This window comes from Lolium rigidum, chromosome 5 (assembly GCF_022539505.1).
Source record: "Lolium rigidum isolate FL_2022 chromosome 5, APGP_CSIRO_Lrig_0.1, whole genome shotgun sequence".
Lineage (NCBI taxonomy): Eukaryota > Viridiplantae > Streptophyta > Magnoliopsida > Poales > Poaceae > Lolium > Lolium rigidum.
In genome coordinates this window covers 270,663,689-270,677,701 of record NC_061512.1, presented here as the reverse complement: position 1 = coordinate 270,677,701, position 14,013 = coordinate 270,663,689, and the positions used below count along the sequence as shown (strand labels likewise).

The 14,013-nt window shown below is 45.7% G+C and overlaps 1 protein-coding gene across 1 annotated transcript; it reads right to left on the bottom strand.

Moving 5' to 3' along the window:
* Positions 1–5,633: 5,633 nt before the first annotated feature.
* Positions 5,634–6,935, bottom strand: LOC124651750 (putrescine hydroxycinnamoyltransferase 3-like). Its single transcript, XM_047190789.1, has one exon. It carries the CDS (start codon positions 6,933–6,935, stop codon positions 5,634–5,636), a length of 1,302 nt encoding a protein of 433 aa, XP_047046745.1.
* Positions 6,936–14,013: the final 7,078 nt, after the last annotated feature.

Genomic DNA, 14,013 nt, shown 5'->3' with positions numbered 1-14,013 from the left:
AAACATGTAGGTATCATCAATAAAGTAGCATGGAACATAAGAAATTATCGATACGTTGGAGACGTATCAGGTAGCCTTGGATATAAAACCATCTCAAATAACTTTTGTGCATGCCATGTGGACACACACAAGTTTTGGGGCCATTCCCTAGATCCGATGCTCGATTTCCGACGAAACCCTAGTTCTGTTGACCGCGCGGTCTACCCCTTTGACTGCATCCCATCGGGGGTCCCCCGGTGGGCATATGCCTCCATTTGAGCTTGGTTAGGTCATAGGTACATGTGGAAACAAAAATCATCCCATATGATATCAAGTTTCTCTCCGGTTCACGTACGAGGGAGTTCCCCCCTATACATGCATAATCTGCCTAAGTGTAGGAACCCCCTGTCCGAGAAGCCGGACACACCTGGGGGGGTAGCCTTGGATATAAAACCATCTCAAATCAATTTTGTGCATGCCATGTGGACACACACAAGTTTTGGGGCCATTCCCTAGATCCGACGCTCGATTTCCGACGAAACCCTAGTTCTGTTGACCGCGCGGTCTACCCCTTTGATCTGCATCCCATCGGGGTCCCCGGTGGGCATATGCCTCCATTTGAGCTTGGTTAGGTCATAGGTACATGTGGAAACAAAAATCATCCCATATGATATCAAGTTTCTCTCCGGTTCACGTACGAGGGAGTCCCCCTATACATGCCAGAATCTGCCCAAGTGTAGGAACCCCCTGTCCGAGAAGCCGGACACACCGGGGGGTAGCCTTGGATATAAAACCATCTCAAATCACTTTTGTGCATTCCATGTGGACACACACAAGTTCTGGGGCCATTCCCTAGATCCGACGCTCGATTTCCGACGAAACCGTAGTTACGGTGACCGCGTGGTCTACCCCTTTGATCTGCATCCCATCGGGGTCCCCCGGTGGGCATATGCCTCCATTTGAGCTTGGTTAGGTCATAGGTACATGTGGAAACAAAAATCATCCCATATGATATCAAGTTTCTCTCCGGTTCAACTCCGAGGGAGTTCCCCCCTATACATGCAGAATCTGCCCAAGTGTAGGAACCCCCTGTCCGGAAGCCGGACACACCTGGGGGTAGCCTTGGATATAAAACCATCTCAAATCACTTTTGTGCATTCCATGTGGACACACACAAGTTCTGGGGCCATTCCCTAGATCCGATGCTAGATTTCCGACGAAACCCTAGTTACGTTGACCGCGCGGTCTACCCCTTTGACTCGCATCCCATCGGGGGTCCCCGGTGGGCATATGCCTCCATTTGAGCTTGGTTAGGTCATAGGTACATGTGGAAACAAAAATCATCCCATATGATATCAAGTTTCTCTCCGGTTCAACTTCGAGGGAGTTCCCCCTATACATGCGGAATGCGCCCAAGTGTAGGAACCCCTGTCCGAGAAGCCGGACACACACAGGGGGTAGCCTTGGATATAAAACCATCTCAAATCACTTTTGTGCATGCCATGTGGGCACACACAAGTTTTCCAGCGATTCCGACGCTCCGGTGGTCTGTAACTTGGAAAACCCTAGGGCGGGGACCCCACACATCTACCCCTATAGCTTTCTCCGTGCGAGGGTTTACCCGTGGACTTTTTTATTTATTTTGCTTTGTTTAGGACATATGTACATGGAAACCATAGGTTGGGCATACTTTACCATAAAATAGGCTCCGTTCGAGCCATGGCGGGGGTTTCCACATACGGATCCTGGATTTTACCAACCGGTAGCCCATTATGCGGAAATCGTCAACGCCGGGTACATCCAAGGTTAGCCAAACCTTACATCACACTTGTACATGTATGTTAGGGGCAGAAGCAAGTTTTCCAACAATTCTGACGCTCCGGTGATCTGTTTCTTGGGAAACCCTAGGGCGGGACCCCTAGGGTTAGGGTTTTACCAAGTGATCTGTTAGGGTTAGCAATGTATGTGGAAACCCTAGGGTTAGGGTTAGAGTTAGGGTTAGGGTTAGGGTTAGAGTTAGCAATGTATGTGGAAACCCTAGGGCTAGGGTTAGGGTTAGGGCTAGAGTTAGGGTTACGGTTAGGGTTAGAGTTAGGGTTAGAGTTAGGGTTATAGTTAGGGTTAGGGTTAGGGTTCGGGAAACCGTAGGGCGGGACCCCTAGGGTTAGGGTTTTACCAAGTGATCTGTTAGGGTTATAGTTAGGGTTAGCAATGTATGTGGAAACCCTAGGGTTAGGGTTAGAGTTAGGGTTAGGGTTAGGGTTAGAGTTAGCAATGTATGTGGAAACCCTAGGGCTAGGGTTAGGGTTAGGGCTAGAGTTAGGGTTACGGTTAGGGTTAGAGTTAGGGTTAGAGTTAGGGTTACAGTTGGGGTTAGGGTTAGGGTTCGGGAAACCGTAGGGCGGGGACCCCGCGGATCTACCCATATGTACATCGATAGCAAATGTTGGGCCTAGTGGCTCCGGTTGTCCCGTCTGCGAAGAGCGTCACCCATGGGACCTACATATGCCATCTACGAATTCTTAAAAAATAGAACCATTTTTTACATAATTCATACTAGTAAATAAATAATAGAAACATATTATAAAGTAATATGAGAGAGGGAAAAAAATAAAAAAAATAAAAAAAATCCTATATGCCGAGGGTGGCCGTCGGCATAGGGTGCCCATGCCCTATGCCGAGGGTGGCCGTCGGCGTCTGACTGACGCCGTGAGCGGGCGACGACGGCGCGGGCTGGGCCGCAGGCGATGCCGGTGCTACGCCGAGGGCCAAGGTGACGCCGACGGCTGCCCTCGGCGTAGCCTCCTCTACGCCGACGGTATTTGTACGCCGACGGTCGGCTTCCTGAGCTGCCCCGGCGAGGCCGTACGCCGACGGCCCCGATAAAAAGCCGTCGGCGTAGATTTTGGCCGTCGGCGTCTTCTCCCATTCCTGTAGTGCAAGAGGGAATATGCCACAAGTAGAGTACAAAATGGAGACGTGAAGAACAAGATTCCAATCTGGTGGATGTATTATACTCCATGAATTCTTTTTTTCGAGAACACGACTCCATGCATCATTCTTTTATGGGAGGTAAAGTTCACCTAGCTGTGTCGGTTAGATACTAAGATGGATTCCATTTCCAGGCTGTGTGTGTGAACCTGAGCACCAAGAATAAACGTCCATGACTGAAGTTGTTTATCTCCACCAGCTCGCATATGAGTCTACGAGGGTTCTCGTCCAAGAATAACACCGTAGCAGGAAACTCCAGAAGCTCGTAAGGGAAATTAAACAATTAAAATTCTAATCGCATCAACAAGGGTGACATGTTTTTCCGAGACTATGCATGTGTGTGATGATAATTCTGATCCTATGCACCTAGTCGATAACGTTATGCAGTTACATATCTTTAGGCTATTATATGACTTGTCTTATGACCATGTTCTGCATATTATGGGAACATAGATGCTAATATAACAAATATTACATACCCATGGCGAAGATCAGGGATTCAGACATACCTATTTCAAGCTGTAACGAGATATATCATATGTTTATCTCATGTCCTAGACTTTAGTCTGTTGAATGTTCCAGAGATGTGAATTTACTCATTTAGGCTATATCAAAGGCGCTACTCGATAAATAAGTAGATATTAATCTGTCGGTCTTGTCCTAAAGCATCCCACTTGGAGGGATATTTCTAGACCCTCTTGACTAAACAAAAAAAAAAAGGCATGTCCATGTGACTAGAGCTTAGTGTTAACCTGACTTGGCTATTTGTGTCACAAGTTCCAGAAGAGAGGTCAACAAGGATGACAAGTACTCGGGTTGGGTCAGAAACCATATATCTTTAGAAAAAGGATTATTAATTGCACATGACCCATTGTCAAGGTTTGTCAAAGATAACTTTATAAGCACTTCACATCCTGTTAGTAGCATACTTAACACTGTTCTCATGTCCCGTGCTGGGAACTCGGTGTTTTCTCCGGTCATGGCCAAGTTGGGCTGAACCTCAAGGATCACACACTTCAAGAGCCATAACATATTTAGTCAGATTGGATCCGAGTGGATATGTTTGTGGAGTCCTAATTTTCGATGAGTGTGGACATGCATGTGAGGACATCAGAAAAGTTGGAGGTGTAGAAAAATAATTTGGGAGGATCAAGTTGTTTGAGCTTATAGAAAACCCTTACCACCACAACCAACACTTAAAAGTAAGGTGATCACGTCTAGCAATAACTTGTGTGACCTAATGGCTTATACGTGTAAATATCTTGTAGGTCTTGCCCATATGGTGGTAGGACGAACCATACAAGGGAGTCACATGGAGTAGAAGGTAGTGCCAAATACAATGGACTGGCATGTTGCATTGAGTCTACTTCTGTTAGGATTCGAGACATCTAGTGGTAATTCAATGATCTATAAAATTATCATGTTCTTTTGAATACGAGGTTCAAACAATATTCCATGCTATTATAGCCTACTCATTCACAACAACTAACTGCATAGATTGATATGGATAGGAAAGAGGCAGGTGAATTTGTGGGTTGTTTTCAATAAATCAAAACAATTTATATGCAAAAACATATGAGAAATTTTGTGTCATGATTTGAACAAACATGTTTGGATCCTACGGTACATCTCATCGTTTCAATGTTTTCATTAAATGTTGCCTTCCATTAGATACTTTCTCCCGAATATAAGGGCGGGAAATCATATTTTCATAGAGAAATTACACGTTTATTTTCTACATCAATATCACAGTCAACATCTATACCCAGTCATCTATGATCCTTTTGGAAATTTTCAACAAACAATTTTTTTTTTGATCCAGCGGCAACTAGTCCCAAGCTCATTTAGCCATTAAACGAGCAAACCTTGTTTTATATGAGTAAGACTTTGTTTTCTATGAGCATATGAGAGTGTTAAACCCTTACTTATTATTCAATGTTTTTTGTTTTTAATAGTTATAATTGTTGATTTCTTTGTCTGACTAATTAGCTAGCTCTTACAATATTGTATCCCTTTAAGTCTCTCGTATGTCAATGATATTGGTTCCAAGGGCTGATAAACATAGGCAATACATGGGTGTACAATTGTACACCCATTATTTTGGGAAAAGGCTTGTATATCTATGTCCAATTCACATTCAGAGCAATATGCATTAAATAAATTAGGAGAAACATGAGTAAAACTATGACTTTATTGTACTTTGTACACCCATTGTTCATGCAATTAATGGCTCTGCCACTGCTGATAAAGGCTAAACTCACTCAAGCTCTTGATATTTGTTCATCTTTTTATGGTTCTTTTATACAGATGTAAGATTTCTTATAATAAACCTCTAACTTTACTTTAGCTTAGTCTATCGTTTTTTAATTAATTTTTCAACTATTTTTTCTTTCATTTTATTTTTCATATTTCTTTGTCAACTGAAATGTGTGGTTCAGTGTGGTAAACAGGTAATATCGTCAGCAAATTATTTTATGTGTTTCTCTGCAGGAACTTTAAAAGTTCTACTCATTAAAAAGTTAATTGATAGTTTTACTCTTGCATCATTGCAACGTGTGTGTACATACGTAGGGTTTGCCCTTATACAATCCTCACAATAAAATCAATTATTTTTCACCTAATTAACATTCTGTTCCTTCGACCAGTTGCTACCCCATGGCCACCTACTCCGTGGAGTAGCAGCATTCTTTGAACGCTTGTAGGTTTTGCTGGAAGACGGGGACGAATGCGTCGACGCTGCCGTCGCCAATGTAGGACGGCGTGAGGAACAGCATTCCCTCCGTAGGGAAGTAGGACGGCATGAAGTAACTGGGGCTCCCGGTTCCGAAATCCAGCTCGTAGAACGGGAAGGTGAGCCAGCTGTCCACCTCGACGTCCGGGCACATCACGTCCTTGCAGACGGCGCTCCGCGCGAGCCCTTCTTTCTCGGCGGCGCCGGAGGTCGCGAAATCGACGAAGGACTGGAAGTAGCGGCCGTCCACCCTGGCCACCTCGTCGTGGATCACCTGCGCGGCGTGCTTAAGCGGCCGGTTTAGGAGGTCACCTACCGTGGCGCGCGGGAACGCCCAGAGCACCATGTTTCCGAAGTACTCTGCCGGTTTGCCGAGCCGGTGGCGCCCGTCGACGGACAGGCGTATGGTCGTCGTCTCTTCTGGGCTCAAGTCACGGGCACGTGTCATGGTGCGCCAGAGGTGGGCGAGGATGGTCTCGAACCGGCTGAACGGCCGGCCGCGCCCCTCCGACGCGCTACCACGGAGCCCGGCGATGAAGTCCTTGGTGAAGTGCGCCTTGTGAATGACGATGTTGTCGGCGACGTCGCCATGGTGGCCGATGACGTTAGTGGGAGACGGCAGGTAGTACTCCCTGTTGCGGTGGTCGTGCTCTACGCGAGGTTCCGATCGTGGCTTGAAGAGGTCCTTGTGGTGGTGCACGGGCGGGGGACCCATAGGGAGCCCTCTTGTGGCACGTCCCCAGGCGACGAGGAAGTTGCTGGTGGCGTGGCCGTCGGCGACAACGTGGTTGGAGGTGAACCCGACGGCGAGGGAGCCGCACCTGAACCGGGTGAGCTGCAGCAGCACCACCTCCTCTAGCTCCCCCTCCAGGTCCGGGTGCAGCTTCAGAAGCTCCGGCGTGGGCTTTGCCGGCGCCATATCAATGAGGTCGGCATCCACGGAGGCCTCCACAAGGCGGGCACCACGGTCGTTGAGAATGAAGGAGGGTGTACCGTCGTCAGGGTTGACTCCGAGTTGGCCGGCGAAGGCGCGGTACTGAGCGAGCACCGCTGCCAGGCCCTTCTCGATGGCGGCCGTTGAAGGCGCCGGCGAGGCGAAGGCGTAGATGATTGCCATCTGCATCTCGAACGTCACCCTGTCGAAGATGGACAGAGGGATGTACTCGGTAGCTGGTGCGGCGCCGGCATTGTAGGCAGGCTTCACGAGCTTGGAGCTCAACACCTTAACCTCCATTGCAGGGGTAGGAGTTGTTGCAGCAAGAAATGGAGAGAGCAAGCGGTGGAAGCTAGGCTAGCTCGTTTGTGCTGCCTTGGTACTTCGAAGTTAGTTGTAGGAGTGATTTGCACATTTCGTTGTGCGAGTGGGGATATATATAGGAACTGGGACGGCGCGAAAAAAGTTGGTGAAGTCCGACTAATTAGACAAGTCTTGTGATCAATCTCTAGCTACTCTACCAAGTGTGGTTCATATTTTGACCTGGCCGCCTCTCCGCATCAACCAATTGATGTGTTTGACTGTTTTTATATCGTCCGCAGCTACGTACGAACCTGCTGAACGTCACAAGTCTCGACTAAGAATTCCCTATGCCCAAGTCATGTTTGAACTCACCAAAACATGTTCACTTACCTTTGCGGAAAAGAAACCAACTATTTTCTTTCCTCGTTAAAGTAAGTAAACCACATGTCTATCCAGCGTTTTCGATTAGCGTCAAGCGTAATTTGTCATGAGATCTGTTGACTATGGTGATTGAAACCTTTATACTACGGCGTTTGCTCCGGTACAACCCCTCCCCTAAACTCAAAGCAAACTTAAATACAAGAACGGCTGAGATCGTTTGATACCCCTTCGTTTAATATTAAATGGGTATACGAAGCCCTGTACAAAACCCGTATGATCCAACTAAATTGTATGCCGCATACGTATGTACATAATTATGTATGTACGTAGATTATTGGTGGCGATTCGTCAGCGCGGTGGCGGTCGTGGCCGCCGGGCGGGAGGAGCAACAAGGTGGTGATGGGCAGCCACGAGGCACTGTGAGGCGAACCTGGACGAGACGAGTCTCGGCAATGTCTCGTAGGTCCGTACCGGTATGGTTGGAGCGGCGTGCAGGCTAGACGGCGGCATGACGGCGCGACGAACAGCCGGATAGTTCCGCCCCGGACAGTCCGGTGCAATTCGGCCGGACTGTCCATCGCGTTGGGATCGAGACTAACCGGACTGTCTTGCGGTGCTTGCGTTGGACTGTCTTGCGGCGCCGGACTGTCTTGTGGTGTTCGCGCCGGACTGTCTTGCGGCACCGGACTGTCTTGCAGTGCCCGCCGGACTGTCTTGCGGCGACTGTATGCCTATACGTAGGAATACTGAGTTTTGGATTTGGGCTTGGACATGGGCCTAAATAATACCGGTTGGGTTTTGTTGAGTTTGGGGGGGGGGGGTTGTACCGGAGCAAGCCTCTTATACTACAAGCCGTCAAGAAAATGTTAAAGATACATAATCAATTAGGCAGCGGGATACTACGATACGTTCAAAGTTGTGCTGCTTTCGTTCAAAGATGCTAAAGTGTGTCATACTTAGTAGGATTGTCAAATTGAATGCATACTTTTGACACAAGAGAGGTCAACCGCAGGATTTTCAATAGATTAATTTATTTATATTAAAGCTTTTTACTTTCTCAGTTGATACATCCTTAGATAATCAATACACTACACCTGCATATCAGTTATAGCTAGCAAGATTAACAATGAATTTTTTTATGTGAACATAATTTTTTCCATATAGTTATAGTTCTGAACTCCAATTGTATTTTTCCATGAATTATTTTTATTTACTTTGTTGTTTCAAGAAAAAAATTAGAGCTGAATTCAACATAAACATGGTAAGACAACAATTTCACATTATTTAACTAGTTTACTTATGCCCTTGGTGTATTATAATTTGTTGATGGGATTCGTAGCATAGAAAACAAAAAATTTCCTACCGCAAGAACGAAAACCAAGCCAAGATCTAATCTAGTAGACGGTAGCAACGAGGAGATGATGAGACTAACCCTCGAAGATTCGCAAAGCTTAACGAGATTAGATCTCGGGGTGGATGTAGACGATCACTTGCCGCTTGCAAAAGCGCGTAGAAGATCTTGATCTTGACGGTGCCACAATCGGGCAGCACCTCCGTACTCGGTCACACGTTCGGTGTTGATGAAGACGACGTCCTTCTCCCCGTTCCAGCGGGCAGCGGAAGTAGTAGACCCTCCTCGGAATCCCGGAAGCACGACGGCGTGGTGACGGTGGTGGTGGAGATCTCCGGCAGGGCTTCGCCGCAAGCGCTGCGGGAGAAGAAGGAGGAGGGAATAGCTAGGGTTTGGGCGCAGGGTGGTGCTGCGACTTGGGGAGCTAGGGCTGCGACTTGTGGTGCCCTTGGGGTGCCCCTTGGCCTCTTTAAATAGGTGGCCAAGCCCCTTGGGTCGTCCAAAAACCTGCCCCCAAGTTTGACTGAGTTCCGATAGGTTTCCGGTTCCGAAAACCTAGTCCTACTCGGACTCTTTTGCCAATTCCGAAATTGCATTAAGGAAAGACTCCTTTTCCCTTAAGGCAACATGGTTGCACCTATTATGGAACCCTCCGGACTTCCTTAGACATCCCGGGTCGTCCCGAACACTTCCGGAACCTTCCATAATATTCCGGACTATTCCAGTCCTTCCAGAACCTTCTAGAAGCTCCGGTCAAAACACCGGACTTTTTCCGAACCCCGGAAAATGACTTCCCATATATGAATCTTATTCTTCGGACCATTCCGAACCTCCTCGTGATGTCTCGGATCCCATCCGAGACTCCGAACAACATTCGAGCTCCATTCCATATTCCATATCTACTTAAAACGACATCAAACCTTAAGTGTGTCACCCTACGGTTCGCGAACTATGCAGACATGGTTGAGACTTCTCTCCGACCAATAACCAATAGCGGGATCTGGAGATCCATAATGGCTCCCACATATTCAACGATGACTTAGTGATCAAATGAACCATTTACATACGATACCGATTCCCTTTGTCTCACGATATATTACTTGTCCGAGGTTTGATCATCGGTATCACGATACCTTGTTCAACCTCGTCTCCTGATAAGTACTCTTTACTCGTACCGTGGTATGTGGTCTCTTATGAACCATTCATATGCTTGCAAGCTAATTAGACGACATTCCACCGAGAGGGCCCAGAGTATATCTATCCGTCATCGGGATGGACAAATCCCACTTGTTGATCCATATGCCTCAGGCTTATACTTTCCGGATACCTAATCCCACCTTTATAACCACCCATTTACGCAGTGGCGTTTGATGTAATCAAAGTACCCTTCCGGCATAACTGATTTATATGATCTCATGGTCGAAAGGACTTGGTAACTATGTATCGAAAGCTTATAGCAAATGAACTTAATGACGTGATCTTATGCTACGCTTAATTGGGTGTGTCCATTACATCATTCACATAATGATATAACCTTGTCATTAATAACATCCAATGTTCATGATCACGAAACGATGATCATCTATTAATCAACAAGCTAGTTATACAAGAGGCTTTACTAGGGACTTCTTGTTGTTTACATAACACACATGTATCAATGTTTCGGTCAATACAATTATAGCATGGTATATAAACATTTATCATAAACACAAAGATATATAATAACCAATTTATTATTGCCTCTTGGGCATATCTCCAACAGATCTCCCACTTGCACTAGAGTCAATAATCTAGATTACATTGTAAGGTACCTAACACCCATGGCATTCTGGTGTTGGTCATGCTTTGCCCTAGGGAGAGCTTTAGTCAACGGATCTGCTACATTCAGATCAGTGTGTACTTTGCAAATCTTTACTTCTCCATCTTCGATGTACTCGCGAATCGAATGAAAATGCAGCTTGATATGCTTCAGCTTCTTGTGTGACCTTGGTTCTTTTGCATTGGCGATGGCACCCATGTTGTCACAATAAATGACTAGTGGGTCCAATGCACTAGGAACCACACCGAGCTCAACAATGAACCTCTTCATCCATACCGCTTCCGATGAAGCCTCCGAAGCCGATATGTATTCCGATTCTGTTGAAGACTTCGCCACCGTGCACTGCTTGGAGCTGCACCAGCTTACTGCAGCACCATTCAATATAAACACGTACCCAGACTGAGACTTAGAGTCATCAGGATCAGTGTTCCAACTTGCATCGGTGTAACTTGTTACAACGAGCTCTTGGTCACCGCCATAACAAAGAAACATATCCTTAGTTCTTTTCAAGTACTTCGGGATATTCTTGACCGCTGTCCAGTGTTCCATTCCTGGATCACTTTGATATCTGCTAGTCAAACTAACAGCATGTGCTATATCCGGTCTAGTACACAGCATGGCATACATGATAGAGCCTACTGCCGAGGCATAGGGGATCTCATTCATCCTCTCTCTTTCTTCTGTCGTAGCTGGACCTTGAGTCTTGCTCAAGACCTTACCTGGCAACATCGGTAAGAATCCTTTCTTACTTTCATCCATTCTAAACTTCTTTAGAATCTTGTCCAGGTATGTACTCTGTGAAAGCCCTATTAGGCGTCTTGATCTATCTCGATAAATCTTGATGCCTAAAATGTACGCTGCTTCACCAAGGTCCTTCATTGAAAAACACTTATTCAAATAACCTTTTACACTGCTTAATAGTTCTATATCATTCCCAATCAATAATATGTCATCTACATATAATATCGGGAATGCTACAGAGCTCCCACTCACTTTCTTGTAAATACAGGCCTCTCCATGGCACTCGTATAAACCCGAAGTCTTTGATCACCTTATCAAAGCGTCGGTTCCAACTCCTGGATGCTTGCTTCGAGTCCATAAATGGAACGCTGAAGTTTGCATACCATGTCGGCATTTTTAGGATCGACAAAACCTTTGGGTTGTACCATATACAACTCTTCCTCAATGTCACCATTAAGGAACGCCGTTTTGACATCCATCTCGCCAAATCTCATAATCGAAAAATGCAGCTATTGCTAACAAAATCCTCACGAGACTTTAGCTTCGCTACAGGTGAGAAAGTCTCATCGTAGTCAACACCTTGAATTTGTCGGAAACCCTTTGCGACAAGTCGAGCTTTATAGACAGTAACATTACCGTCAAGATCTCGTTTTTCTCTTGAAGATCCATTTATTCTCAACAGCCTTGCGGCTATCAGGTAGATCTACCAAAGTCCATACTTTGTTATCATACATGGATCCCATTTCGGATTTCATGGCTTCTTGCCATTTGTTGGAATCTGGGCTCATCATCGCTTCTTCATACGTTGCAGGGTCCTCATCATTGTTGTCCACAATCATGAGATTTAGACAAGGATCATACCAATCAGGAGTGGTACGTTCTCTTGTCGACCTGCGAGGTTCAGTAGCTACCTCGCTCGAAGTTTCATGATCATTATCATTAGCTTCCTCTGTTACCGTGCGGGCGGCACAGAACATCTTCCGTACTCGCGCTACTCGATCAACGAGAGAAGGTTCAGGTAACCTCGTCGAGTTCTACTTTTCTTCCAGTCACTTCTTTAGTGAGAAATTCTTTCTCAAGAAAGGTTCCGTTCTTAGCAACAAAGATTTTGCCTTCGGATCTCGTGATAGAAAGTATACCCTATAGTTTCCTTAGGGTATCCTATGAAGACGCATTTCTCCGCTTTGGGTTCTAGCTTGTCCGGTTGTAACTTTTTTACATAGGCTTCGCAACCCCAAACTTTAAGGAACGACAACTTAGGTTTCTTATTAAACCATAATTCATACGGTGTCGTTGCAACGGATTTCGATGGTGCCCTATTTAAAGTGAATGCTGCTGTCTCTAATGCATAACCCCAAAATGATAACGGCAAATCAGTAAGAGACATCATAGAACGAACCATATCTAAGAGAGTTCGATTACGACGTTCGGACACACCATTGCGCTGTGGTGTTCCCGGCGGTGTCAACTGTGAAAGTATTCCGCATTTCTTTAAATGCATGCCAAACTCATAACTCAGATATTCGCCTCCGCGATCGAACGCTGAAACTTGATCTTCTTGTTACGTTGATTTTCTACTTCACTTTGGAATTCCTTGAACTTCGGAAAGTCTCGGATTTATGTTTCATGAAATAGATATACCCATATCTACTCGATCATCTCGTGAAGGTTAGAACATAACGATAACCACCGCGCGAGGCTACACTCATTGGTCCGCACACATCGGTATGTATGATTTCCAATAAGTCCGTAGCTCGCTCCATAATACCGTAGAATGGAGTCTTAGTCATTTTTCCCATTAGACATGCTTCGCATCCGTCAAGTGACTCGAAAGTCAAGTGACTCAAGTAGTCCATCCGCATGGAGTTTCTTCATGCGTTTCACTCCAATATGACCAAGACGACAAGTGCCACATATAAGTAGAATTATCATTCAATTTAATTCGCTTAGCATCAATGTTATGAACATGTGTATCGCTACTATCGAGATTTAATAGAAATAAACCATTCTTCTCAGGCGCATGACCATAAAAGATATTATTCATAAAAATAGAACAACCATTATTCTCAGACTTGAATGAATAACCGTCTTGCATTAAACACGATCCAGATATAATGTTCATGCTCAACGCAGTGCACCAAATAACAATTATTAAGGTCTAAAACTAATCCCGATGGTAGATGTAGAGGAGCGTGCCGACAGCGATCACATCGACCTTGGATCCATTTCCAACGCGCATCGTCACTTCATCCCTCGCTAGGCTTCGTTTATTCCGTAGTTCCTGCTTCGAGTTACAAATGTGAGCAACCGAACCAAGTATCAAATACCCAGGCACTAGTACGAGAACCAAGTGAGATAAACATCTATAACATGTATATCAGATATACCTTTCTTCTTCTTGACAAGGCCGCTCTTCGATCAGCCTAAGTACTTGGAGCAATTCCGCTCCAAAGTGTCCCTTCCCATTGCAGCAATAGCAGCCAGATCGGGTTTAGGGCCACCCTTAGGCTTCTCGGATGAGCGGCAGCTTTCTTGCCACCCTTCTTGAGGTCCTTCTTAGGTTTGCCCCGCTTCTTGAACTTGGTGGTCTTATTGACCATCAACACTTGGTGCTCTTTCTCGTATCTCAACCTCAGCAGATTTCAAGCATGGAGAAGAGTTCGTGTAACTCCTTGTTCATGTTCTCGCATATTGTAGTTCATCACGAAGTTCTTGTAACTTGGTGGCAGTGGATTGGAGAACACGATGAATACCTACCGGGTTAGGGATCACAATCCCCAAGT